Here is a 27,789-nt window from a genome sequence, read left to right on the forward strand (position 1 = left end):
TGGAGAGATGGCTCAACGTTCAAAAGCATTAGCTGCTCTTCCAGAGGACCCAGGTTCAATTCCCAGCAATCAGATGGCAGTTTACAATTAAGTATAACTAGCTCCAGAGGATCCAAAACCCTCACACAGACATACATGCAGGCAAAACAACACAGATAAAATAACTTAAAAAAATTTATTGATATTAGTGTATGAATGGGCTGCAGAAGAAAAAGAAATGACAAGCAGAATATTTATACATTTATTTATAATGAAATTATGGTCTAATTATTTACAACATATAGGAAACCAGAGAGTAAGTTTGTACAAAGCCAGCCTCCAAAATATCCAAAAATGTGCAAAAATGACAGTATCTCAAACACTCCTGGCTCAGCCAAAACCAATTCCTTCACTTCCACACACCAATATTTAGCCCACTTTTGGCTCAGCCACCAGTTCCTTCACTTCCACACATCAATATTTGATACAAAAAAGTTCTTTTGGCAAAACCTGCCATGCCAAGAAAAAAGGACCAGTTGCAATTCCAGTCAGAGTCCACCATCCTGTCAGTGTCATCAAGCCTCTCTGTTTTTGCTGCAACCAGTTCAGAGAGACAGAGAGACAGAAACTGTGTTTCATTTCTGTGATGAGTTCTGACCAGCTCTGACCAACTTTTAATCACGTTTTCTTTGACCCAGCTGAAAACAAGGAATTAGAAGGGCAGTAACAATAGCAATGGCTACCTGAAACAAGTGTGCTGACAAGTGCCAGCTTTGGATCATCCCAGTTAAGAAACAATGCAAAAATAATTTCATTTCATCCAGTTGTATCTGACCATTTCAAATTACTACAACAGCATTTTCCAAACAGAAAGGATCCAAATGGAAAGAGGGATGAGGCGCTCTTAGAATTAAATGTAAGTACTCGAAGGAAGGGTCTTAAAACCATTTCCCACTAATAAGTAGTAAGGCTTTGTTTGTAACCAGTTATTATCAAAATTGACCCAATAGTAGTAAAATACAAATAAAACTTTCTTTACAACAGAGTTGAGGCTATTCATTTGGAAAAGGCTAGACCAGGTCAAACATATGTGGCATTGACACAGTCCTGATGTTTCTCTGGACACGGACATTTCATCAACTATTAAAAAGCTTGACGCAAATTTGTGATTCTAAGTGAATTTTAACGGATATTATGCCACTGCAGAAACAGGGTTTTAAAAAGGATGGCATCCCTTTATGACAGAGGACACTTCGTCCCTAATGTCTTCAAGGTCCAAGATGGCCCCCAGAACAGGTCCCAGAGTCTTGTTTAATCAAGTGCATGCATTATTGCTAAGAAGAGTCACCGAGCATCAAAGGTCTGCCCCTATTTCTTATGGGGCCATCCAGAACGGCATCTGCTGCTTGGCTCTTGGCTGTGATGAAGGGTACTGATAGCCCAAACTCCAGCCCTGTGGAAAGCTACTTGCATTTTTATGGCCTCCATGTTCCTCCTCTTCATCTGAGGAGTCTGCCGCATAAGCTACTAAGCCAAGTCCCTTCTCGGCCGTTTTCATCTTCTTAGCTGGATAATCTAGAAGAGAGAATAACCCAACCCCATTCCCCACCAAGAAAAAAATACCATAAATTCGTTAATTAAAAAAAAAGATGTTAATTGTAAGTGGTTAGTTGGACACCATTTTGTAGTCACAGGGTCAATGGTCACCCCAAAACGTTGATGATCACACGAAAAACAGCCAGCACCAGCAAATGAGAATCCACCAGAACCATGTAAGAAAACAGAGAAAGAAAAAAGAAAAAAAAAAAAAGAAAAGAAAAAAAAAGAAAGAAAAAAAAAGAGGAAAGTTAGCAAGTGAGTCTCTGAGGACTAACATTTCACCTCTTAAAGAGCTAAAAGAAAAGAAGAAAAGAAAAAAACTAATTTTTTATTCTGCTCATTTGTATCAATTAGAGGCAAGGAACACAAATGATCCCATGCACAGGATGAAGAGTTCCGGGATGCTGCTAGGTGATGGGCTCAGCTCCCGATACAAAGGCAAATTAACTTTTTCTACATCTGTATCAGATAAGCTCCACAGACAACATGAGCAACAATCATTGTATTTCATAGGATTTTAATGCCACTGATATGTATAAAATATAAAGCAAGCAACTCTATTCCTGACACAGAATAGTTAAAAACAAAAAGCTATATACTTATAATATTATATAAGCTATATAAATTATAATATTATAAATTAAAATATTATTAGCCAGTAGATTATAGAGGTAGGATTAAATCTGAATGACCACCATGTTAAAAAACTAGTATCTTATGACCACCCTACTTAGTCACTCCCATCCCCCAGCTACATTTTACTCACCATGGCTTCCTGTCAAGGCCCCAGACCCATTCCTTTCATCAGACTCTGTTTTTATTCCAGTCACTGGAAAGGCTGGTGGAGGCATCAACTGCCTGTTAAAAGCATGACATTTCTTTAGAGAGATTCAACTTTTTAAATTACCCAGTCAAAACAACAACTGTTGATATGAATGACCAAAGACTACTGATAAACCTGTAACTCTACTTTAACCATGACATAAATAAAATTCTCTTTTATTCCTGTCTGGTTTTTTTTGTTTTGTTTTTTTTTGTTTTTTTTTTTGAGACAGGATTTCTCTGTGTAGCCCCCTAACGGTCCTGGACTTCGATGTGTTAGACCAGGTTGGTCTAGAACTCACAGAGATCTGCCTGCCTGTGCCTACCAAGTGCTGGGATTAAAGGTGTGCACAAAAACAAAATTCTTGGAAAACTTCAGTTCCTCCCCAAGCAGTCAAAGGCTGTCCCACTGATCTAAATGTCTCCTCAGTACCCCTTTATGAAGGCTATATAACAAACAGGAAAGGAGAATACAGGCGTTAAAGCCTAAACTGCACATTGATCTAAATGTCTCCATTCATGATATGGTGCTCTTTCTCTTTAAATTGTACTTTATTTTTCTGTGTATGGGTATGTAGCCTACATGTTCCTACAGATGCCAGAAAGGTGGTGGATCACCTGGGACTCAAGTTCTAATGGTTATAAGCTAACAGGTGGGTGCTGGGAAATGAACCCAGATCCTCTCAGTTAGTCACCTGTGCTCTTAACCCCTGAGCCATCTCTCCAGCTCCCACCCTACTTACTTTTTTGAGGCAGTCTCATGTAACTTAAGATGCCTCAAACTTCTCCCGCCTGTACCCAATGAATGGTGAGATTATAGGCATGCACCATTGTACCAGACTCCATCATTCTAGAGTAGTAAAAATGTCTTGATTGTATTAACATTTCTGTTACTGACTAATGTTAGGGCAATGAAAGGGGTTATCACATTATCCAGTTTTCAATTAATTGTTCTATTTCAATGAACTTACCTGTCCCTCTCTCGCTCTTTGCCTGAGGAACTTGCCGGCTTCGATCCTGCGCCTTCTATCTCATTCTGACTGGAGAAGCCTGTACCTAAATTAGTCATATGAATGGGTCCATGCTATGAGCAGAAAAATACAGTAGCATTAGCAAATCTACAACTGCTGCATTGTCTTTAGCTCCTTAATGTAACTGTCAAGTGCCTCAACTTTCTGATTAACTGCCATCAATTAAATGGCATTACATGTTCTTTGGGATTTGGGAGAATAACTAGTTAAGTAGGGGTTCTTGCTTCTGTAGAATTTAGTCACGGGGAAGGTGTTTAACCAACTGCTCTAAATCCAAATGGCTTCTGAACACCTAGTGACATTAACTACAAAAGATTTTGTTCCGAAGATGCCTTGAGGACTGTGATAAAAACAAAAGGGTCCTCATCTTATGAAATAACAACAAAAGTATTCTCATTTTCCCTGGTGCTAGGGATTAAACCGAAGGCCTGTGTATTCACTACACACGCTCTACACTGGACTATACCTCCTCTACATCATCTTGTCAATGACTACATTCACATGCTATCACGCCATTTCTGACAGTTTTTTCCTAGTGTGGGGGAAGAGGGTAGAGCTGAGAGAAATTGCTCTCCTCCCCCCTAAAAATTTATTTATTTATTTTTTATTGTGTATCCCTGCTGGCCAGAAGAGGGCACCAGATCTCATTGCAGATGGTTGTGAGCCACCATGTGATTGCTGGGAATTGAACTCAGGACCTCAGGAAGAGCAGCCAGTGCTCTTAACCTCTGAGCCATCTCACCAGTCCCCTCCCCCCCTTTTAGAAAAGGGGGCACAGAGCACAGCAAATTGAAAGCCACAGGCTAAATAAAAATCATGGAAAGAGAAAGCTGACTTCTCCCAAGTAATCCTCTGACCTCCATACAAATGTGCGAAACGTGCTAGGGCAGTGGTGTTGCATGCCTTTAGTCCCAGCACTCGGGAGGCAGAGGCAGAGGAGGCCGGATCTCTGTGAGTTTGAGGCCAGCCTGGTCTACTAAGCAATTTCCAAGACAGCCAGAGCTGTTACACAGAGAAACCCTGTCTCAAGGAGAAAAAAAATAAAAATCATAAATTTGAAGATTGACAACTTTTGGTGAGTGGCTTTCAAGAGTGTTGTCTTAAAGAAAATTCATGAAATTTTAACACAACTCCTGACTGTTGGTCACAGAAGACTTCCCTCTACATTGAGCTCAAAAACAAAACATTGGCAAAGGAGAATCACTCTTGCTTTAAAAGAATAAAATCCTAACCTAATTTGATTCCAGAAGCAAAACTCCTATCCTGTAAGACAGCTGATATGGATGCAAATTCTTACTTAAAGGGCGAACACAGGAGGTAAGATAAAGACAGGGAGACTGGATATTTATTTAACCTGGTATCCAAGCAGTCCAGATTCCCGTTCATCAGGCAGCTCCTCTGTGAATCGCCTCTTCTGTGATTGGGGCTGAGCTGGGAGTGGGGGCTGGGGCTGGGGACCAGCAGGCAAGGCAGTTTTGACAGGAGCAGCAGGAATAAAAGGAGCACTTATTGGACTCTAGGAAAAAACAAACCAAGGATGAATAAAGTGTGAGATGCTGGATGAGTAAATAATGTTGAGAATACATCTGAATAGGCAGCAAGCTTCGGGAATGTGGTATTCCCACCCTCCAAGAACTGACTACCAATGTGTAAGAATGCTTTGATTCTCAGGACCAACAGGTGCAACCTGTTGCTGCACTGCGAGAATTTACACTACTTGCTAAACAGCTCCAAAAAGAAAAACAAGCATGCCTCCTTGAATAAAATTTCCACTACTTAGAAACACAGACTCACCTACTCTTTACATTCTTTTGAGATTCTATCATTATGTGCCCCTTTATAGGAAAATCCAGAGACTGTGCAGCAAATTATACTCCAAGATTATACAGCTTCATCCACTAAGCCATATTACATCTCAAGCATAAAGGGCTATAACGCAAAGCTGAGGAACTTTGGATGCCTTAAGCATAAAAAGTAAAATACCCTGGGGCTCGAGAGAGAGAGAGAGCTCAGCAGTTAAGAGCAGTTGCTGGTATTGTTGAGGACCTTGGTTCAGTTCCCAACACCCACGTGGTAACTCATGACTGTAACTCCAGTTCCAGGTGATCCAAAGCCCTGTTTAACATCTTCAGGCACACACAAGACATATGCATATATACAAACATACATGCAAAGCACTCATACACATAAAATAATCTCAAAAGAGAAACAAAAAAAGTAAAATAGCTGGGCTTGACAGTACATGCACTTTAATTTCAAGCAGATCTTTGTATAGTCAAGGTCTGGTCCATAGAGCAAGTTTCAGGACAGCCAAAGCTATATAAAGACCCTATCAAAATTATAAAATAGTATTGATTGGTGATTATAATCAGAAAGTCTCTTTAAATTTTGTGTTTGTGTGGCATATATGCACATGTGTACACAAATGGAGGCCAGAGGGGGCACGAAGTGTCCCTTGCTCTCCAACTATTCCTTTGAAGCAGGATAGCTCCTTGAACCTGAAAATGACTTTTTGGCCTAGATTGAAGTCAAAAGGATCACCCTGACCCTGCCTCCAGGGGTTACAGGTATGTGCCGAAATGCCTGAATTGTAGAATCCAAACTGAGGCCCTTATAACTTCCCAACAAAAACTTTTATCTGCTGGATCATCTACTTAACCAGCCACTAAAGCTCCTCTTCAGTCTTCATAGCCCACCTGTGGAAATGGTTTAAGACTGTAGTTTATTTTGGCATGGGTCCAATATGAGGAACCCATATGGAAGGATCCACCATTCATACCATGATCCAATTTAGTCTTTCCCTTACCACTGAGGATTGTAGATAACACATACAGATAAGATAGACATCTAGGCTTTTACTAAAATTCTGTTTTATTGATGGTGCAGGGGATTAGAACCAAGGACAAATCCTTACTCTATGATTGAACTACTCTAACTGATAAAATTGGACTCTAACGTTGTCACAGGCCTGTGCTTGAGATTTTACCTCATTATCACATCCCCCAAACCGTTTCTTTTCTTTTTTGTTTTTTGTTTTTCAAGACAGGGTTTCTCTGTGTAGCTTTGGGGCCTATCCTGGCACTCGCTTTGGAGACCAGGCTGGCCTCGAACTCACAGAGATCTGCCTGCCTCTGCCTCCCAAGTGCTGGGATTAAAGGCTTGCACCACCAATGCCCGGCCTTCCCCAAACCGTTTCTTAACTTTTCACAACCTCCATTTCTCCATCTATAACATGAAGAGCAAAACATTAGCAATATGGTCTAACCCTGAGGTAACATTTAATGAGATGAGGCAAATTCATCAAGACATAATGAAAGGTAACAGGGTACAAGAGTCACAGCCAGCAGGGAAACCATTAACAATGAAACTACAGACCTGGTGGATTCTATTTGTCCCCCGTTATCTGTGCACAGTGCTTATGAGTGACTCCTATGTCATTTAAATTTCTTTTTAAGAATACAGAATAGATAAGTCTTCTTTGACAAAGATTTTCTTGATTGCCACGTGTCCAATGAAGCCAGAGGTTATTATTTTTTTCTTTCTTTTTTTGGAGACAAGATTTCTTTGCAAATCCTTGCCTGCACAGAGGTTATTTTCTAAACCACTGGCAACAGACAGTATTATTCTAGGTACAATGCCATCAACTTTGATAAGCAATACATCAGGTATTCCCTTTTTTATCTTCACACAAGTTTTGTTTCCATTATCAGAACTCCCCCCAAGATAGAGTTTCTCTGTTTAACAGCTCTAGCTGTCCTAGAACTCACTCTTTAAAGCAGTCTAACCTCAAATTCAGAGATCTGCCTACTTATGCCTCCCAAGTACTAGGATTAAAGGCATGCACCACCACCTCCCAGCCCATTTTCTATTATTTTTTTTTAAAGATTTTATTTATTTATTATGTATAGTCTTCGGCCCGCATGCCAGCAGAGGGCACCAGATCTCATTAAGGTGGTTGTGAGCCACCATGTGGTTGCCGCGAATTGAACTCAGGACCTCTGGGAGAACAGTCAGTGCTCTTAACCTCTGGAGAGAGCCACCTCTCCAGCCCAGAGAAACCCTGTCTTAAAAAAACAAAAAGTAAAATAAAAAGGACTAGGCAGTGGTGGCTGATGCCTTTATTCCCAGTACTTGGTAGGCAGAATTCGGTGGGTCTCTAGCTTCAGAGTTCATCCTGGTCTACGTAGTGAGTTCCAGGACAGCTGAGGCAACACAGAAACCCTGTCTCGGTGGTGGGGGTGGGGGTGGGGGGAGACAGGGTTTCTCTGTGTTAACAGTCCTGGCTGTTCTGTAACTCACTCTATAGATCAAGCTGGGCTCGAACTCACAGAGATCTACCTCTACCTTTTAAATGCTGGGATTAAAGGTGTGTGCCACCACTGCCCAGCCCTTTGTATTTTCTAGTAGCAGGAAATCCATAGTGGTTTTAAGATGCAGATAAATCTGTCATTTGATACTAAGTATACTATAAGCAATCAAAACAAATATTATTATAACAGTGGAAGTACTATTGTGATACTTTGCCATTAAGAACAGGGATCTATCCTATGTTTAGTTATTGGTTACATTATTATATTGACCAGAAAAATCTAAGAGTATCTTAAAAGAGAGACCATATGATTAGTAGTTCTGGTATCTTATAGGACATAAACATATCTTTGCCTTTAATAGGAATACAGGTGTTATGATGGCCTATGCAAATGGGAAGAGATTCAAATCCTATGTAAAAATTAAAGGCAGTCCCTTCTTGAGATGTATGAATGAGTCTATTACAGTCCCAAGGTCCAGTCACAAACACAGACTCATTAGTGAATGATAGGACCTGAATCCATCCAATCTACAAGTCAAAGCAATGGAGGATGAGGAGCATCAATACAGTTGCTCAGAGGCACTCACAGCAGATGTACAGGTCAAAGAACTAGCATCACCAGAAAAAGATCTTCAGGTGACAAAGGGCTCTGTGCACTTCACAGAACAAGTTCTCCCTTGGCGCATAGGGCCTTCATGTGGCCCCAGGTAACTTCTGATGGTTGATGCCTCTTTTTGCCCTTTATCTGGAGATCTGGTATCTTTCTGGTCACTTCCATTGCTTCCTTGCCCTCTGCCTTGTCTTTAATGGCCTGGGCCAGAGAAATACAAGAGGAATCTATAATGTTTCAGGGGAACCATCTGCAATGACAGACGTACACCCCTTCCCAATTTTCTTCTGGAGAAGAAAAAATAGGGCAGCTTAATGCATCAGGTGCTTATTTCTCTCTGAAGTAAAACCAGGGAGTTTAGAGTGTACACAAGTACAAGTTTATTGCTGGCAATAACCCTACAACCAAAACAGTATGTGAAAAGATAAATAAGGGTTTATGAAATAACCATAATACATGTACCAAAACAGCCAGTTCCTGTTGAGCTGTGTAGGGAGACACCCTAGCCCCGCCCAATAGTCCTGGGACAGGTATCAGGTGGACCTATGGGCGTGGTGAAGGAAAGCCAGGGTGACGTAAGGGAGCTTCTTAAGGGGCTGCACGTGGGGACCCGGACCCCTTTTGTTCTGGCCGCGCTTGCTGGGTTCTATAACCTAGCTCTGGCCTGTGCTTTGCCCTGGTGTCTTCTTGAATAAAGAGACTTTAATCGTAATAGAGCTGAGCAAAAAGTATTAATAGATCAATAACTATTTGGACAAGTACCTGCCTGTGGAATGGGAGGAAGGCTGGATAATTTTTGTAATCACAAATTCAGTTTCCATAGGAACATTGCATAGCTTATCAGTGCAATAATGATTTCCTATCCTTCCATAGTAATCTGCAAATCATTTGAAAATCCATATGGCTCTTAAAAAACTGATTTTTAGTTAAGGGAAATATAATACAGTAAGGATCAACCCATCGAATAGTTCTTGTCTCTCCAGATAATACATGAGGACTATAATATGCTGACTTTCCTTCCATAGTTTTAAATAGACTGTTTAATGCATAGAAAATACCAAGCGCAGCACATGAGGGCATGGAGGAACTGGGAAATGATTTTCCTGCGCTAGCATTTTCATAGGTTCTCCCAAATCTTCATTAGGAACTGGAGTGAATTCTAATCATCAAATACCTCATCACTTCAAGGTCATATTCAGGTGATGGAGGATACCTATCTAAAGGAGGCTCCAGTAAAGGAGCTGGGAGAGCCAGACAGTAGGCATTCTTTAATCCCAGCACCCAGGAGGCAAATGCAGACCTATCTCTGTGAGTTTGAGGTCAGCCTCCTCTAGAAAGTGAGTTCCAAGATAGCCAGGGCTACAAAGAGAAGCCCTGCCTCAAAAAATAAACAAAAAAGGGAGCTCAAGGGGTTGTCACTGGCATAGCTGTTAGAGGTGCTGTTTTTATTTTTGATTTTGCCTGAACAGGGAAAAATCTTATCTCCCCCCCCCCTTTTTTTTTAAGCCATGTTTAAGTATGGATCATCCAGTTTAGTAATTCAAGAAATTAGCCATATCTTCCTCTTAATTAATAGCCTCCTTGTCTATTGTAATCATTTTGATAAGTCAGAGTTAATGCTCAAGTGACCCAGAATTAAACAGGATCTTTTCCCCTTTTTTATATTCTTTTGGACTCTGTCCCATACTTCATCTAATGTTCCTTCTTCTGGAAAGCAGGAATTATAATCATAAACAACGAATAGTTGCGATTTTCATACTTGTGCTCTCTCTTTCTTTAAAAAATAATGCACAAGCTTAACATGAGGAAAAGGCTTCCCTGGTTTCTGCCTCATTATTGTCACCTACTTCTTATAGCACAACTTTCTTATCTCACAGCTGACTTCAGGTCCCTATTCTGGGTGTCACTTGATTACCACTCTAAAGGCAATGAATGGGATCTGGAAGAATGGAGCCTAGAGAGGTGAACTAAAATCTCATGCAATAGCCATCTCTATTCAGAACATCACACAAATGCTGAGGGTTAAGCATCACTTTAGTAAAGTATACAATCACAAGGGCAGGCCGCCGAGAGAGGCATATAAATAACAATACCAGGTTGTAAAGAATAATCTGAGGGAAACTCACTCCTATCACATAAACCTGGAAGGGTCAAGAAAGCATAATCCAAGAATAATTCTGTTTTTGAAGAAACTGAGGTCACAAGACTCCTCACATGACTCCACTCTTGGACAGTGTTCTGACATCCCTAACAAAAGGCATTTGGATCCTGCATTGGCAAGCTGAGAGTTAACATGTAATACAATGAGTGAGTAAACATTACAGCCTCGTTTTTTGGGCCTATAGTATTATAACCTTGCTATTTCCCCAAAGTCTTAGCTTGCTAAGTTAGAGTCTTGATATCTCCCTAAGCCATCAGCTTCCTTTAACTTGGGGCAATTCCTCTTGATGGGATTTTCATGTATCTTAGGACATTTCAGTTGTCTAGGTGACTCTGGGATGCTGTCCTGGTTGGATGGACTGAAGTGAAAGTCATCTTAAGACTTCATCTACTGGAAAAACACAACTTCTCTCTGATGTTAAAAAAAAAATTACGGCCTTTCCACTGATTAGTCTCTAGATGTTAACGTCTAACATATGTATTAGGATGTGTTTCCTTTAGGGAAAAATGCTTTTGTGCAGCAGAAAAAGCAATAACCTGTAAAGTGGAATGTGAGGATTGTGGGGATCCCTGCAATCAGGGAAGCAATCTGGGTGACGTAAAAATGAAACTTGGTCTAGCTTGAATTAGTTAGCTGGTATATTTTAGCCATATTCAAGCATAGTGAAATGTTGGGAGTTTCCTAATGACGATTAACTCAGTCCTGTGAGTACAATAGAGCTTAAGACATGTTTTCACTCAAAGTCTACAAATACATATGGCTTCTTCCATAAAGATGGGTACTGGGGACTCAGGACAGGCTCTAAAGCTACACAGAGAAGACATGTCTCAGAATAAAAAAGTACCTGACAAATAATCAGAAATTCCTGAAGAGGAAAACAATGGAGTTTTACTATATAAGCAATAAAGTACATATCCAGCCAATACTGTAAATGAAATAAAAATATGAATAATATTGAACCCTAAAAGTTTCACAGAGGAAGAATTTGTTGGAGGGCTTTAGTTTTTAACTATACTTAGTAGATAGTCTAATGTAAAAGATTTTTAGTCTGTACCAAAAAATGATTTTAGGAGGAAACTTTCAAATAATCTAACTTCTTTTCTTTGGTTTTTCGAGACAGGGTTTCTCTGTGGCTTTGGAGGCTGTCCTGGAACTAGCTCTTGTAGACCAGGCTGGTCTCGAACTCACATTGATGTGCCTGCCTCTGCCTCCCGAGTGCTGGGATTAAAGGCATGCGACACCACCTACCAACCTCCAAATAATCTAATTTCTGTTGAATGCATTTTTGGTTCAACCTTTAGACTCCAAGGGAATTTGAGAAACATGTAATTATGTTTGCCTTTTTAGGTCATTATTTATTTATAAGAAATATTTTGAGGGGCTGGAGAGACGGCTCAGAGGTTAAGAGCACTGGCTATTATTCCAGAGGTCCTGTGTTCAAATCCCAGCACCCACATGGTGGCTTACAACCATCCATAATGAGATCCAGTGCCCTCTTCTGGCTTGCATGCAAGCATACATGTAGACACAATACTGTATACAAAATAAATAAATATTTGAAAGAAAAAAAAAGTATTTTGAAAAATCTTTTGGATTTTAATTTACTCCTATTTATTTTTTAAATTCACCATAAATCTGTTTAAATTTTTATTATTAAATTTCTTATGTTGTACAAGAATATAAAATTTACAGAGGAAGTTTTAGTAATAAAGATAAAATTTATTCTGCTACTGTTAATCTGATAAAGCTACATTAAGGTTTGTATCAATCATTAAACACTTTAAATGTCATATAATACATATTTCTGAAGATTTTGAGAACCATCTATTAAGTATACCTGATTTTAAACAAACTAGCTGTTTTTAGTTACTTTATTATAATAAAGCTTGCTCCCACTACTAAATGTACTTAGCATGACCCTAAGGAGAGTTCTGAGCACAGTGAAAACTCTGATCATTTGTAGGTCACTGACCATTAACTTGCATGTCTTAAATATCTTTAGCAATTTACAACAAGTAACACATTTAAACACAATGAAAAATTTCCAGGTGACAACAAAGCTTTGTGTTCTATTCACAGATAAACAATGTTCAGGATAAGAGCCTACCTAGGAAGGAAGGATTTGTACTAAGCATAAAATGGGTTCTACTCAGCCGGGCATTGGTGGCACACGCCTTTAATCCCAGCACTTGGGAGGCAGAGGCAGGAGGATCTTTGTGAGTTCGAGACCAGCCTGGTCTCCAGAGCAACTGCCAGGATAGGCTCCAAAGCTACACAGAGAAACCCTGTCTCGAAAAACAAAAGAAGAAAAAAAAAAAAAAAGGCTCTACTGCCTCAGAGGATTGCCTATGATTTGGGGTGAATTCAGAAACCTAGCTCCATAGAACAGCAAAACATCACCAGTTATTATTCACAGCCTCCTGGATGGAGGAAGACAGGCAACATGCACATCTCTTCCTTGTTTAACAATTCCAGAATGCTTTCTGTAAACTGTGCACTCTACAGCTGTGGGTGGTGGCGCACTCCTTTAGTCCAGAACTCAGAGGCAGAAGCAGGTGGAGCTCTGTGAGTTTAAGGCCAGCCTGGTGTACAGAGCAAGTCAGAGTTACACAGTAAGACCCTCAAATAGCCTCTGTAGGCACCTGCTCACAGACAAATCCATCTCTCAAGCCACACACACACACAACGTAGGAAGAGGCTGAACACTGCCTAGAACTGGAATTACAGGTGAGCTGCCTAGTGTGGGTCCTCTACAGGAATTGAAAGCAGTCCTAACCACTGAGCCAGCTCTCAAGCCTCCACCGGGTTTTTGTTTGTTTATTTTTTGATACACAGTCTCTTGCTAACCTGAAACTCCCCAAGTAAGCTAAGTTGGCCAACGGACCCCAGGATTGACCGACAACACTGAAATCATAAGCATATGCCATAAAACTTGGATTTAAATTTTTGTTTGTTTGTTTCTTTGGTACAGGGTTTCACTAGTCCTGGATTTCAAAAAGATCCACCTGCCTCTGCTTCCCAAGTGCTCTTTGACCTTGAGAACATTAGATCATAAAGCCAAGGGCAAGGAGCTAACTCTGACCTGCCACTCATACCATAATTAAAGAATGAAGTCTCATGTAACTCAATCTTGTTTGTAATTCAAATAAAAAAATGTCAAAAAAATAAAATAAAAAATAAAAAAGCTGAAAAAAAATAATGAAGTCACACTTCATTTTCATAGGTATTTTCTATAGCTCTTATACAGCAACAAGAGTACCCATGACAGATTATACAGCCCCCACAATCTAAAACATTTATCATTATAGAAGTCCGCCAATGACCCCCACTTGAAACAGCTATCTGGGGGCAAGACTTGTGAAACTAACTAAAAACCGTGAAAACTAGCAGGACAGTGGTGGTGCACGCCTTTAATCCCAGCACTCAGGAGCAGAGGCAGGCGGATCTCTGTGAGTTCGAGACCAGCATGATCTACAAAGCTACATAGAGAAACTGTCTCTCGAAAAACCACGAAAAAGGGGCTGGACAGATGGCTTAGTGGTTAAGAGCACTGACTGTTCTTCCAGAGGTCCTGAGTTCAATTTCCGGCAACCACATGGTGGCTCACAACCACCTTGAATGAGATCTGGTGCCCTCTGCTGGCATGCAGGCACAAGACTGTATACAAAATAAATAAAATCTTTAAAATAAATAAATAAATAAATAAATAAACCATGAAAACTAAGAATGGCAACCACAAATGTATTATTCCCAAGGTCCTCAGTAAGTTGGTGTATGGGCACAAAAGACAATAGGGTAAAATATACAATAGGACTGACTTCTAGATAGCACCTTCCCTCCTGTTTTTTCCCAAGTTCAACAACAGCATATTGCATATGCTGGCATCCTACCTGTCCAGTGCTAGCTGGAGGCTGCACTTGTGTTATCGGATATTGTGTTGGCACAGGTGGGACTCCAGTAGGTAATGCTGGCAAGACTCCAGGTGCCAATGAGACAGCTGGTGGCACTATGCTTGGTACTCCGTAGGGAGGCTGAACTGGCTGCTGAGGAGGGGGAACAACAGGGTAACCAGACTGATAGCCATTGGATGGATAATATGGTGGTTGAGGAGGGATACTACTTATAGCAGAGGGTTGTGTATAGCCTGAGGGGGGAAGAAAAAAAGTGTTTAATCAGCTGCAGCAGAATGAAACATTTTACCTGATTATTAAACAGCACTTAGGAGGATAAACACTGAGGCATCAATGGCTTTCTAAATTACCCTAAGTTGAAGGGAGCGCCACCAGTGAGCGCCCTGGCACAACTAGTCTAGCCTCAAGAACCACACTTAAACGTAAGTATCTTTACCACATATTTTAACACTTTAAGCCATACACACCTGGTAAAGGTACAGCAGTATTGATTTGATTCACAAATCTAGAATATTCAGCATGAACCTGAAAAAAATGGGGAAAGTGAAGTTAATAAAGGCCAGTCAAGTGATGTCATACTTATAGAGGCATGATTATATAATGAAACCAAAGTAATCGTGAAAATCATGAATTAAAACTATTACCCCATGCTTAGATTTAAATGTGAATTAAGGGGACTAATAAGTTCTATGCATCAGCAGGAAGCACGATCCTAAACACCCAAATACTCAATTCTGGAACACAGTCATCCAGAAAGCCACAGAATTAGAGAAACTAAGACAATTCCCAGTTACTAACATAAATGGGAATTCACTTATTGCCAGGTGTGGTAGTGCATGCCTTTAATCCTGCAATCAGGAGACAAAGGCAAGAGAATCTCTGTGAGCTCAGGTTCAGCCTAGTCTTTTTTGTTTGTTTGTTTTTCGAGACCGGGTTTCTCTGTGGCTTTGGAGGCTGTCCTGAAACTAGCTCTTATAGACCAGGTTGGTCTCGAACTCACAGAGATCCACTTGCCTCTGCCTCCTGAGTGCTGGGATTAAAGGCGTGCGCCACCTAGTCTTAATAGACTTAAAGCCAGCCAAGGATAGTGAGATCCTGTCTCAAAAATAAAATTAATCATTCACTTATCACTTTTTTACCAGGAAACATGCCTTCATGTAACTTCCAGATAAGTAAGAATTAAGGCAACACCCCTTTAATTCCAGCCTGGTCTACAGAGTGAATTCCAGGATAACTAGGGCTATACAGAGAAACTCTGTCTTGAAAAACAAAAAACAAACAAAAAGAATTGGTTCTTTGTATTTACACAACTAATGTCTGTCTGTCTGCCTGCCTGCCCCACCCTCTCTCTATTTAAAGAGTTAAAACAATTAGGTGCTGGAGAGAAAGCTCTGTGAGTTGAGAATGCTTGCTATGCAAGCACTGGGGACATAAGTTAGATGACCCAGCACTTAGATTAAAAAATAAAAATAAATCAGGTATGAACACATTCACCTATGTATTAGCCCAGCACTGGCAGGGACCAGTAACAGGTGAGAAGTGTAGGCAAGCTGGTAAACTGCAGGTTCAGAGAAAAATAGAGTGTGCCTGAAACATCTGGTACTTCAATGCTGTAAATAGCTTTTAGTTATTAATTTGAAAAATCTAGAATGAATGCCTAGAGCACACCAGTGTATATAAAATTCTTATGTAACAGGGTATAGTTATTGCAAACTTAAGAGTCATTTCATGTTTGATGGTCTTTTGAAGTAACCATTAGTTTTGAGTATTTTTTTTTTAAAAGATTCCTTTTATGTGTACAAGTTGCTTTGCCTGCATTTATGTGCACCATGTTCATGACTACAGATGCTCTTGAGCCACCATGGAACCTGTGTCCTTTTCTTTTTTTCTTTTGGTCTTTTGAGGCACGGTTTCTCTGTGGTTTTGGAGGCTGTCCTGGAACTAGCTCTTGCAGACCAGGCTGGTCTCGAACTCACAGAGATCCTCTGCCTCTTGCCTCCCGAGTGTTGGGATTAAAGGTGTATGCCACCTCTAACCAGCTTGAACTTGTGTCTTTTCAAGAGTATGAGTGTTGCTAGCCTCAAAGCCATCTATCCAGCCCCTTCAAAGTATCACTAAGAGTTTGTTTGGAATGCAAAGAGGCTGAAAGAAGTTTAAGTATACACATAACTAACCTATTCATATGATTTGGTTAAAGACATCTGCCAGTTTCTTCAAGGACATTTAGTTTTGTTGGTGTTTTATTATGAGACACAGTCTCACTATGCAACCCTGGATAGCTTGGAATTTGCTATGTAGACCAGATTGTCTTTGAGCACACAAACCTGTCTGCCTCTACTTCCTGAGTACTGGGATGAGAAACTTGTTCCAAAACACCTGGCTAACTGAAGTACATTTTCTTAACTGTCAAGACTAGTGAAATTCATTGTTACCATACTTCCCTTTGTGCTCATTACCTACATAGTTTGTATAATGAAAGACACTAGTCTAACATTCCATGTTAAATTACTGCCAGTGTCTTAGTTATGAATTTCTATTGTTAAGATGAAACACCATGAGCAAAAAGCAACTTGTGGAGGAGTTTCTTTGGCTTACACTTCCATATCACTGTTCACCAAAGGAAGACAGGACAGGAACTCAAACAAGGCAGGAACCTGGAGGTAGGAGCTGATGCAGAGGCCATGAAGTGGTGCTGCTTACTGATTTTCTCCTCAGGGTTTGCTCAACCTGCTTTCTTATAGAACCCAAAACCAACAGCCCAGGGATGGCACCACCCACAATGTCCTGGGCCCTCACCATCAATCACTAATTACTAAAATGTCCTACCGCCCCATCACAACCTCTTTGGTGACTGACTCTACCTATCATGAAGCTGACATAAAATTAGCCAATACAGTCAGCACCACTGTATGTAATGTAGACTCCTCTATCACGTCATGTGCTCCAGAATACTCATTACAGTTAAGGTTGTTTTGTATTTCAAGACAGGCTTTCTCTGTGCAACAGCCGTAGCTGTCCTGGAACTCTCTTTGCAGACCACAACTGGTCTTGAACTCACAGAGACCCACCCACCTGCCTCTGCCTCTGCCTCCAGAGTCCTGGGATTAAAGGCGTGTGCCACCACCGCCCGGCTCACAGTTAAGTTTTAATTTAGCTTAATTACAATTTAATGCAACTGTAATATATCTTAATTTACTTTTTAAAGACCATGTCCAGGAGGGGCTGACTATAGGTCAGTGCTAGAGTCCATAACTGTATACATGGCACCTTAATTTCAATCCCCAGTCACACACACAGACTTACTGTTTGTAAGAGATTCTCACAGAGCTTCTTGGCAGCAGCCAGGCCTTCAGGTTTGGGATGACTACAAAGAAAGAATAAACCACAAAATGAAAAGCATAAAATAACAGTCTTATTTTCTCTTTTTATGCTGTTGTAATACTTACTTTAGTACATTCATTATAGTTCATCTCTAGCCTCTGAAGACAATAGTAGAACCTAAAGACTTGAACACTAAAGCCACAACTAACCTTTTTTTGTTGTATTTTCGAGACATGGTTTCTCTGTGTAGTCCTGGCTGCTCTGGAATTTACTCTATAGACCAAGCTGGCCTCAAACTCACAAACGTACCTGCCTCTACCTCCTGAGTGCTGGGATTAAAGGTGTGCACCACCTCCCGACCCACATTAACCCTTCTACTTCACCTTGGTAAAATTTGTTTCCTTTATTTTTAACTTAGACATCAGTGTTTTGTCTGTATATATCTTTGTACTAAATGTGTGAATTGCCTGTGGAAGCCAAGAACAGGGTGTTGGATCCCTTGGGACTAGAGTCACAGACTGTTGTGAGCCACCATTCAGGTACTGGAAATCAAACCCATGTCTTCTAGAATAGCAAGTTTTCTTAACTGCTGAACCTACCCAAGCTATTCTAAATTCTTAAAATTTTTATTGTTTTTAATTATATGCAGGTATGTTGGGTGGTGGTGGCCCGTACCTTTAATCCCAGCACCAAAGACAGCCAGAGCTATTACTCAGAGAAACCCAATCTCAAAAGAAATAAAATAAAAAGGGAAACAAACAAAAACAGCAGGTATGTCTCTGTATAGGTGTCTTCACAGGCCAGAGGCTGGGAGACAACCCACATCCTCTGGAAGAACAGCGAGTGCTCATAACCAGGAACAATCTTCCCAGATCCAGTAATTCAAGAATTTTTATTAATTATAAAGTTATTCTAAGCTTATTAATCCTTCATGTAGGTTTGGGGGAGGGTTGGTTTTTTTTTTTTTTTCAAGTGACCTATGTAGGCCTCAAAGACATGACATTCACAATGACGACCTTGGAATTCTTTGGGCTTTGATGTGGGAACAGGAGGTCCCATGATTACAGACATTCACCTCCACGCCAGGATTTCACATTATTAAGTCTACCTTCTCTTGTTCTCTATGAACTATTTATTCCAGCCAGTACTGAGAAAGATTTGTATGTCCCCTGCTCTTATACGTACCTGATATAAATATACATGGGTTCAAAAGCTTCTCGGCCTGATGCTGGCTCAATACAGCCTGAACCTTTGCCCCGTAGGAAGACTTTGGCACCTGTTTCAATCTGAATATGTTGCAAATAGGAGCAGCCTGGACCTTCTACTTTCTCCTTAACATTAAAAGTGGGCACAGCATGTTCTAATCCCACAAATAATTTATCTTGAACATAATGCATCTGTAAGAGAACAGAGTACTTTGATTAGTATACAGAAACAATAACGGAATACACTTGTAGAAAACTATCATACGAAGTAGTATAATCCTGTATATACTTAGGATCACTTCCACATGGAGCCTCTAAAATTTCCATCATAATCTCCAAGATTTCCTTTTGGAGACATGTGTTGCTACAACTCAGCTGTCCAGAAATTCCCTGCTGGCCTCATAATTTCAACCCTTTTGCCTCAGCCTCCTAAAGAGGTTTACCAGTGGTGTATTTATGCTAAGTTCGCCAAGGGTAGACTTGTGGCTGCTAATAGTTAATTTGACATTCGAAAAAACAAAAAAAGAACTGCCTCTATCAGGCTGTTTATGCTCACACCTGTGAGACATTTTCTTAATTTATGCAGAAAGCCCAACCCTAGGCAGGTAGACCTGTGTTAAAACAATAGCTGAGCCCAGCATTGTGGCACACTAAGCCCAACACTGGGAGAGGAAGAGGCAGGTGATGTCTGTAAATCCAAGCCCAGCCTGGTCTACAGGATGGGTTCAACGACAACCAGAGCTATATACTAAGGGGGTAGGGGTGGGGAGCACTCAGGTCTGAGCTTTCTGGTGAATTGAGAACACACTTCTCACAAAGGCTCTTCCCTCATCCCTTTCCAGAAGAGGAACCACAAGAAGCAGCGCCTGGTACAGAGCCCAGATTGCTATTTTATGGATGTGAAATCCCCAGGATGCTATAAAATCACCAGTGTCTTCAGCCATACATAAACGGTAGTCTTGTGTGTTGGCTTCCCATCAGCCTACAGGAGGAAAAGCAAAGCTGACAGAACAATGCTCCTCCAGGAAGCAGCAGCACTGAATTCAAAATGAGTAGGACCCATCCTAGTGAACACATTTTAGATATCTAAGGAAGGAAGGGAGAGGCAGGGAAGGAGAGAGGGAGACAGCTGAGCAAGCCAGTGAGCAGCATTCCTCCATGGGTTTCTGCTTCAGGCTCCGGCTTGACTTTCTCTTTCAGCACCCATCCATGATGGAATACAACCTGAAAGCTGAGACTGACCCTTTCTTTTCCAGTTGCTTTTGGTCATGGTTCCTCATAGCAACAGAATACTAACTAGAAAAAGTCTTTGCCATATGCCCAGCTTTCAAGGAGGCTCTGGTGTCTAAGAATGTAGCTTAATTGTCAAAATGCTTGCCTAGTACCACATAAATAGGACATGGTAGCATACGGTAGTAATACGTGACATGGGAAGTGGAAGCAGGGCATCACACGTTTCTTGTCATTCTTTGCTACACAGTGAGTTGAAGTATTGCTAGGGACTCCCAAACCCTATCTTTGGTTTAGTTGGGTTTTTTTATTGTTGTTGTTTTTTTTTTTTTTTTGGTTTTTCAAGACAGGGTTTCTCTGTGGCTTTGGAGGCTGTCCTGGAACTAGCTCCAGGCTGGTCTGGAACTCACAGAGATCCACCTGCCTCTGCCTCCCAAGTGTAGGGATTAAAGATGTATACCACACACCGGGCTCTAAGACCCCATCTTACTAAAGACTTAAATTTGCAGGGCTGGGACTTTATCAGCTAGCAGGGTGGCAGCCCAGCAAGCATGAAGTCCTGAGCTTGACTCCCCCCCCCCAGTACTGCATTAAAAAAACAAAAACAAAACCAACAAACAAGTATGGTGGCACCTATTCTTTCAGGAAGAGGCAGGAATATAAGGAGTCAAGGTCACTGAGCTAGTTTGGGGTACATGAGAAGAACTTTTGGAACTAGAAGTATACCTTAGGGGAAGAGCACTTACCCAGCATATTCAAAGCCCTGCTTGACCAAACCAGCATCACAAAACTTAATTTCCTTCATACTAATGTACCTATCTACCTCACCCACAAAATACTCTATTAAGATATGAGTAACACACACACACACACACACACACACACACACACACACACACACACACACACACACCAGAATACAGTGTTGAATAAGCATACCCACTTCTCAATAGATGTTAATTTCAAAAAATAGCAAAGACAGTGCTAGAAAATGTTGGGCAGTACAGTGAGCCCTGTGGTTTTCTCTGATAAGGGCTGCTCTCTCCACCCTTTTGTCTAGGAGGAGTGTATCAGCAAAGTCTTGCTTCATCAGACTCCGCCTTCTTGATCCTCCAACTATTAGTTTACAAATGCAAATTTAAACACTATCTTTACACTATACAGTCTGTACACCCTTTGGACCACCCACCAATCCCCTTTTAAATCCTATCAATCCAAAGACATTTATTTAGATGGCATTAGATAAGTCCATAACATTATAAAATACCAACAGCAGTCTAGCTTACATGCTTTTAATACATGCAGAAACCAAATCGCCAGGACTACATTAGACCCTGCCTCAAAAAATACGTATAAATAAGCAAAAATAAAAAAAGCAGTTCTCAGGTTCGAAATTAGGCATTGTTTTTCTTACTATGTATTATTTTGCATACACATTTTTATAGAACTAACACCTCTTGTCAAAACCTACTCCTGACTGGAAGGAAGGCTTCTGGTTAATAGCAGGAGACAGCTGAGCAATGGGAGCCGGCTGGTGATAGACAGTGACTGTTGCACCGTTAAAAGTTGGACTTGTCCCTGTAGCAGCCTTCACCACTCCATTGGTAATTATTTCTTTGATTCGGTTTACAGCTCCTAGGGAAAATTACAGACAGTAAGATACTACACAAGGGGCCTGGAATTACAGCTCAGAAGCTAACCATAACAAAGAATGAACTGACTAGCATATAAACACAGGCCACTATTCAATTATGTAAAACTCAATTCAATTTTCAGATTACACAAATATGCAAATCTCATCTCCTAAACCCTCATATACCACTGATAAAATTCATAAACAGCAGTTAAAGAGCAGTTATCAAGGACTGCACATTAATGTTGTAGTTTCAAATTTCCAAGTTTTGTAGTTTTGTACATAGAATACACACATAAGCCAAAAATTACTTACTGTCCACTAACTCCCGTGTCTGCCCCTGAACATGAAGATACAATGGACGATCCCTATAAAAAGAAATATATAAAATTGATCCCAGAGCTGAGGAGACAGATCATTTAGTAAAAGGAAAGACCTGAGTTTGATTCCTTAAAACCCTCTTTTAAAAAGCCAGGAATGCAGTTCTAGTACTGAGGTAGTAGGGAAAGATGAAACCCTGGAGCATGCTGGTCCGCCAGCATGGCCAGCTTGATGGTCCCAGGACAGCAGAGAACCTGCCTTTTAAAATGGCTACTGGAACCAGGCATGGGAGCTCACGCCTTTGTTAAGAGGCAGAGGCAGGTGGATCTCTGAGTTTCAAGGCCAGCCTGATCTACAGAGTGAGCTCTAGGACACCCAGGGCTACACAGGCAAACCGGGTGGGGAGGTGGGGGTGGAGGTTAGTACTTCCAGCTCTTGAAAAGGACCTCAGCTCCTACAGTACATAAAACATATAAGAAAGAAAAACACTCATACATGAACAGTTTCAGAAGAACAATAACTTAGATTGTCCTTGGGCCCCCACAAATGAACACACAAAAAGGCTGATCCTGAACTGGTCAAAACCTGGAATTAAATGGGTCATCAATTCTAATTTGTGGCACTACAGAAACGAGGACTGGAGTTCAGATAGCAAAGCACTGGCCTTGCATGCTTGAAGCCCTCAGAACTGAATAAAACTGGGCACAATCTCAGTACATGGTCATCAAAGCCAGCCTGAGCTGTGACCCTTACCAAACCCACCAAACAAAACAGAAAAACCTCAGTTTTAGAAATGTATTCTTGAATTTCATTGCTATTTATTTCTTTTCTTTTTTTTCTTTTTTTTTTTTCTATTTACTTCTTGAGGCAGGGTCTCTATATGTACCCCAGACTATCCTCAAACTCATGGCAATCTTCTTGCCTCCACCTCTCAAGTGCCAGACTACAGCTATTCTCATTGCTCAAATTGGTGTTGGGTCTGGTTATACACAACTCTAACTCCAGGTACTACTAAGAGACAGGACTACAAGTTTGACATCAGCCTCAGCAACTCAGCAAAATGTCTTAAAATAAAAAGTAAGAGACTGGGGCTGGAGAGATGACTTAGAGGTTAAGGGCACTGACTGCTCTTCCAGAGGTCCTGAGTTCAATTCCCAGCAACCACATGGTGGCTCATAACCATCCGTTATGAGATCTGGTGCCCTCTTCTGGTGTGCAGATATACATGGAAGCAGAACGTTGTATACATAATAAATAAATAAATAAATAAATAAATATTAAAAAAAAAAAAGTAAGAGACTGAGCCAGGCATGGTGGTATACAAATTTAGCCCCAGCACTTGGGAGACAGAGTAAGGCAGATCCGAGAGTTTGATACTAGCCTGGTATACAAAGCGAGTTCCAGGAAAGCTTGTCTTGAAAAACAAAATCAAAGCAAAAAAAAAACAAAAAAACAAAAAAACAAAACAAAACAGAGTAAGAGACTGCACAGATGAATCAATAGTTAAGAGCGTTCAGAGGACCCACACTCCATTCCCAGCACTCCTATCAGACTGCTCCAACTGTCTATGTAACTGGTTCCAGAGAATCTGACTCTCCTCTCTGGTCCTCATGGGGACTTGCACGTACATGGTGCAGACAGACAAGCAGGCACACATACACATAAATTAAATCAGAAATACAAAATAAGAGCCAGCTGTGATTGTTTATAACTATATTCCTAGCACTCAAAAGCTGAAGTAAAAAGATCACCAAGAGTTTGAGGCCAAATGAGCTAAAAAGTGATTCCTACTTTAAAAAAAAATTCTAAGAAGGCTGGAAAAACGGCCAACCCAGCAGGTAAAGAGTGCCTGTTGTAAAAGCAAGAAAGCCTAAATTCAAATCCCTGGCACACAAAAAAGCTGGGCATTCCTGCCCATGCCTATGATTCCAGAGTTGGGAGATGAGATAGGCACATCTGAGGAGCTGGCTGGCCAGTCAACCTAGCCAAAAATGTTAAGCCTCAGTTTTAGTGAAAGACCCTGCCTCAAAATATAACACAAAGAACAATAATCTGGGGGGGGGGGGCTGGAGAAGTGGCTCAGAGGTTAAGAGCACTGGCTGCTCTTCCAGAGGTCCCGAATTTGGTTCCCAGCAACCACATAGTGGCTCACAACCATCTATGAGACCTGGTGCCCTCTTCTGTCATACAGGCATACATACATGCAGGAACAACACTATATATAATAAATACATTAAAAAAAAAAGACAAAGAAAGAAAGATAATCTGGCTCCTTGTGCACCTACACACATAAAAGAGGAAAGAGTAGGACGCTAGCTGACTAGGAGCTAGTGAGATGATTCAGAGTTAAAAAAAAAAAAAAAAGAAGAAGCCTGTCCAAAACAATAAAAGCCAGTCGTTGATGGAGCACACCTTTAATCCCAGTGCTCGGGAAAACGCAGAGGCAGATGGATCTCTCGTTCAAGACCAGCCTGAACTACAGAAAGTTCCAGGACAGCCAGTGCTACTTACACAGAGAAACCCTGTCTCAAAAAAAAAAAAAAAGAAACTGAGTTATCTCCCCAGACCAGGAGAAATGTTTAAGCATTAATCATTATAATATTCTTTCATGTTTTCTCTCCTAAAAAATTGTGAAATAAAATCCAACAGCATCCTTCCTCAAGCTACTACCAAACACCTTTAACACAGATTCCCTAAGAAAACATGAAGTAGGCATCTTGTCTTTTCCCAAACCACAGGATACACACCCAGGCCCCACTTTGGCCTTCTCCTCAGTCGTCATGAACCTTCCTCTCGTTGACACAGCTGCCCCACTAAGCCGACTGATCTAAAAGTAGAAGCATTCTATTAAAAATGATGATAGACAAGTTCTAAAACACCACAAATACATATAATTATGAAATTAAAAATAAAACTCTGATGTAGTGATAAAGTATTTCTATCAAAGACAGCATGACTACTACTGGCATTCACTTCACCAAATATAAATTGTTCTGTATCTGAAACTCCGACTGCATCAAACCCACCCAGGGAAGCCACCCACATCTGTTTCATTATTACCCTCTTCAGTAAACCCAATCCTGATTTAAGGACCCAAACCTCCCCATGAATACCTGTGTCCAGAAGTATCTTTCTGAATCACATGCCACCCTCCCCCAAAGAATCCTAAGCCCCACACACCTCATCTTGAGTTTGCCCTCGGGTCAGCAAGTTCCTGCATGTAAGGGGCACATCATTGATCTCTACTTCAGCCACCACCAGGTCATCTTTGCTTTTATTGCTAGTTAGGCCTTTGCCAGGGGCCTGAAGCTACAAAACAGGGGAAAAAAAAAAAAAGAATTAAAATGGGTTTTGTTTTGTTTTGTTGGTTTTTTGAGACAGGGTTTCCCTCTGTTAACAGCTGACTGTCCTGGAACTTGCTCTGTAGACCAGGCCTGCCTCTACATCTCAAGTGCTGGTATTAAAGGTGTGTGCCTGCAGGGCCGGGGTGGCACTCGCTTTTAATTCCAGCACTCAGGAGGCAGAGGCCAGTTCGAGGCCAGCCTGGTCTACAGAGAGTGCCAGGATAGGCTCCAAAGCTAAACAGAGAAACCCTGTCTTGGGGGGGGGGGGGCACGACAAGGAAGGAAGGAAGGAAGGAAGGAAGGAAGGAAGGAAGGAAGGAAGGAAGGAAGGAAGGAAGACACAGGAGAAACAACAAACTTTCACCTCCAAACACTTGTTTATTTTTCAAGACAGGTTGTCCTGGAAATCACTGTAAATCAGGCTAGCCTTGAGATTTGCCTGCCTCTGCTAGGATTAAAAATGTGTGCCATCATTGCCCAGTTAGAGACAATAACATTTTTAAAAATTATTTTAGTTCTCTTGAGTGGTGGCCACTCACAATGGCCAAGCCTGAGGACTGAGTTTTAATTCCCAGAATATGTGAACCAAGCCAGACGAGGAAGCTTGCATCTGTCTTCTCAGTGCCTCTACAGCAAGATAGGAGGCAGAGACAGAAGAATCCTGACATATACATGCATAGCAGTGAATAGAAGCCGGGCGTTGGTGGCACACACCTTTAATCCCAACACTCGGGAGGCAAGAGGCAGAGGATCTCTGTGAGTTCGAGACCAGCCTGGTCTACAAGAGCTAGTTCCAGGACAGCCTCCAAAGCCACAGAGAAACCCAGTCTTGGGAAAAAAAAAAAAAAATAGAGCCCCTGACTCAAACAAGGTGGAAGTGAACACTAACACCAAGGTTATCTCCACCTTCCAAAGTTCACTGTGGCAATGTGCACCTGCATGTACTCCTGACATCTGTCATATCACACACTACACACATTCACCTGAGGGCGAGCAAGATGCTCAGAGGGTATAGGTGATTGCTACCAAGCCTGATGACCTTAGTTCAATCCCCAGATCCCTCACATAGAGACCCAATGCTATGACACACCAAGACACACATACAAATAAATATTTCTAAAAACAATTATTTGATTTACCTCAACGTCATGTATCAGGAATATATTGCTTTAAATGACTATAAAAATTGAGTCAAGTTTATAAGCACAAAAACTAGTTCATAAAAGTAACAAGATCAACTACAAACTGTCTGACCTCAAGATGTGAGCACACCTGTCATCACCAGCACTTCGAGAGACAGACGCAGGAGGATCTCTGCAAGCAGGCCAACCTTGTCTCTATATACAGAAACCCTGTCTCAAAAACAAAAACCCTCTCCCTTACAAGAGCAATTTAACACGGTATCATCCGGATAATCCCAAACGTGGTCTGTCTTCACTCTATCCGGTTTCACCGTCATTAACCCGAATGATTATGAAACTGAAAAGCGACAAAACTGAGACTAGCAAAGCGTCTTCCACTCGGGATACCTTCTCGGCCGCATTCTGAGATGGTTTCAGCTTCCCTTTGGCCATGAGCATAGCATTGATCTTGGCGGCCACTGCAGCAGCCGCATCCAAAGCTCCCGAGGGAGCAGCCGCGGTGGCGCTCCCAGGGCTGGCCCCGCTGCTGGTGACTTCCCCACCTGGGGCCGCTGGCGGCAGGAAAAGAAGCGGGGCTGGAGCCGGTTGGTCCCATTTGCTGCGGCGCCTACAGGTAGGAAAAGGGAAATACTGGGGCCTAAAGCCTTCCTTTGTATTGTTCTCTTAGTACACACTATTCCATTTTGCCTGTCATGTTCCATGTTCACTACAGAATTCGCGATCAAAAATTCAGTTACATTCCCCCAAATTCCTACTCCTTTCAAGCCCTGTCCAAAAACAATCCTTTTCCAAGTCGCTTCCACTCAAAGACTCAAGTCGTCCCGGGATGCTCTCTGCGAATGTCTTCTCCTTGGCTCGCCCTTCTAAAACACTGAGTTCCCGTCTCCCTCGCACCTTGGCCGGCCTTTTTCCAGGCGCCCGAGGCCTGCTCAACATTCTCTCCAGAACCCGGCCTGAGCGTAAGGACGCGACCCACTTCGGGGCCTGCCCACCCACACGCAGCCTCCCTCGCCGGCCTCCCTCTCCCCGGCCCGTGCTCCCTACCCCGCCTGGCCCGCGAAGCCCTTACCCGCCAGCGGCAGGATGTGTCGCGCTCCCTGCGGACATGGCGGCCGGCTCTAGTCAACCACCCGCCAACTACCCACCACCGCCCTCCCGCCACTTCCGCCCA

At 41.6% G+C, this 27,789-nt stretch overlaps 1 protein-coding gene and 1 non-coding gene across 2 annotated transcripts; both read right to left on the reverse strand.

The window, feature by feature from the left end:
* Positions 1–227: 227 nt before the first annotated feature.
* Khdc4 (KH domain containing 4, pre-mRNA splicing factor) lies at positions 228–27,789 on the reverse strand. The gene is made up of 14 exons (XM_027393146.1): positions 27,688–27,789; positions 27,006–27,225; positions 25,313–25,441; positions 24,880–24,959; positions 22,127–22,179; positions 21,650–21,813; positions 18,929–19,140; positions 17,726–17,786; positions 14,890–14,947; positions 14,402–14,655; positions 4,786–4,947; positions 3,372–3,484; positions 2,345–2,436; positions 228–1,554 (listed from the first exon to the last, which is right to left on the reverse strand). Exons 1-14 carry the CDS (start codon positions 27,723–27,725, stop codon positions 1,355–1,357), a joined length of 1,836 nt encoding a protein of 611 aa, XP_027248947.1. The 5' UTR covers positions 27,726–27,789; the 3' UTR covers positions 228–1,354.
* LOC113833147 lies at positions 21,168–21,295 on the reverse strand. Its single transcript, XR_003480700.1, has one exon.

Source organism: Cricetulus griseus (assembly GCF_003668045.3).
Source record: "Cricetulus griseus strain 17A/GY chromosome 1 unlocalized genomic scaffold, alternate assembly CriGri-PICRH-1.0 chr1_0, whole genome shotgun sequence".
Classification (NCBI taxonomy): Eukaryota; Metazoa; Chordata; class Mammalia; order Rodentia; family Cricetidae; genus Cricetulus; species Cricetulus griseus.

What these genes read in the sequence shown, in the direction of transcription:
- Khdc4 (XM_027393146.1), bottom strand. Translation starts at nt 27,725, where the DNA reads ATGTCCGCAGGGAGCGCGACACATCCTGCCGCTGGCGG. An exon ending in TACTGCTGTACCTTTACCAG is followed by an intron (nt 14,656 to 14,889) that starts GTGTGTATGGCT and finishes TTCCCCCCTCAG; the next exon opens with GCTATACACAACCCTCTGCT. An exon ending in AAAGAGCGAGAGAGGGACAG is followed by an intron (nt 2,437 to 3,371) that starts GTAAGTTCATTG and finishes TGCTTTTAACAG; the next exon opens with GCAGTTGATGCCTCCACCAG.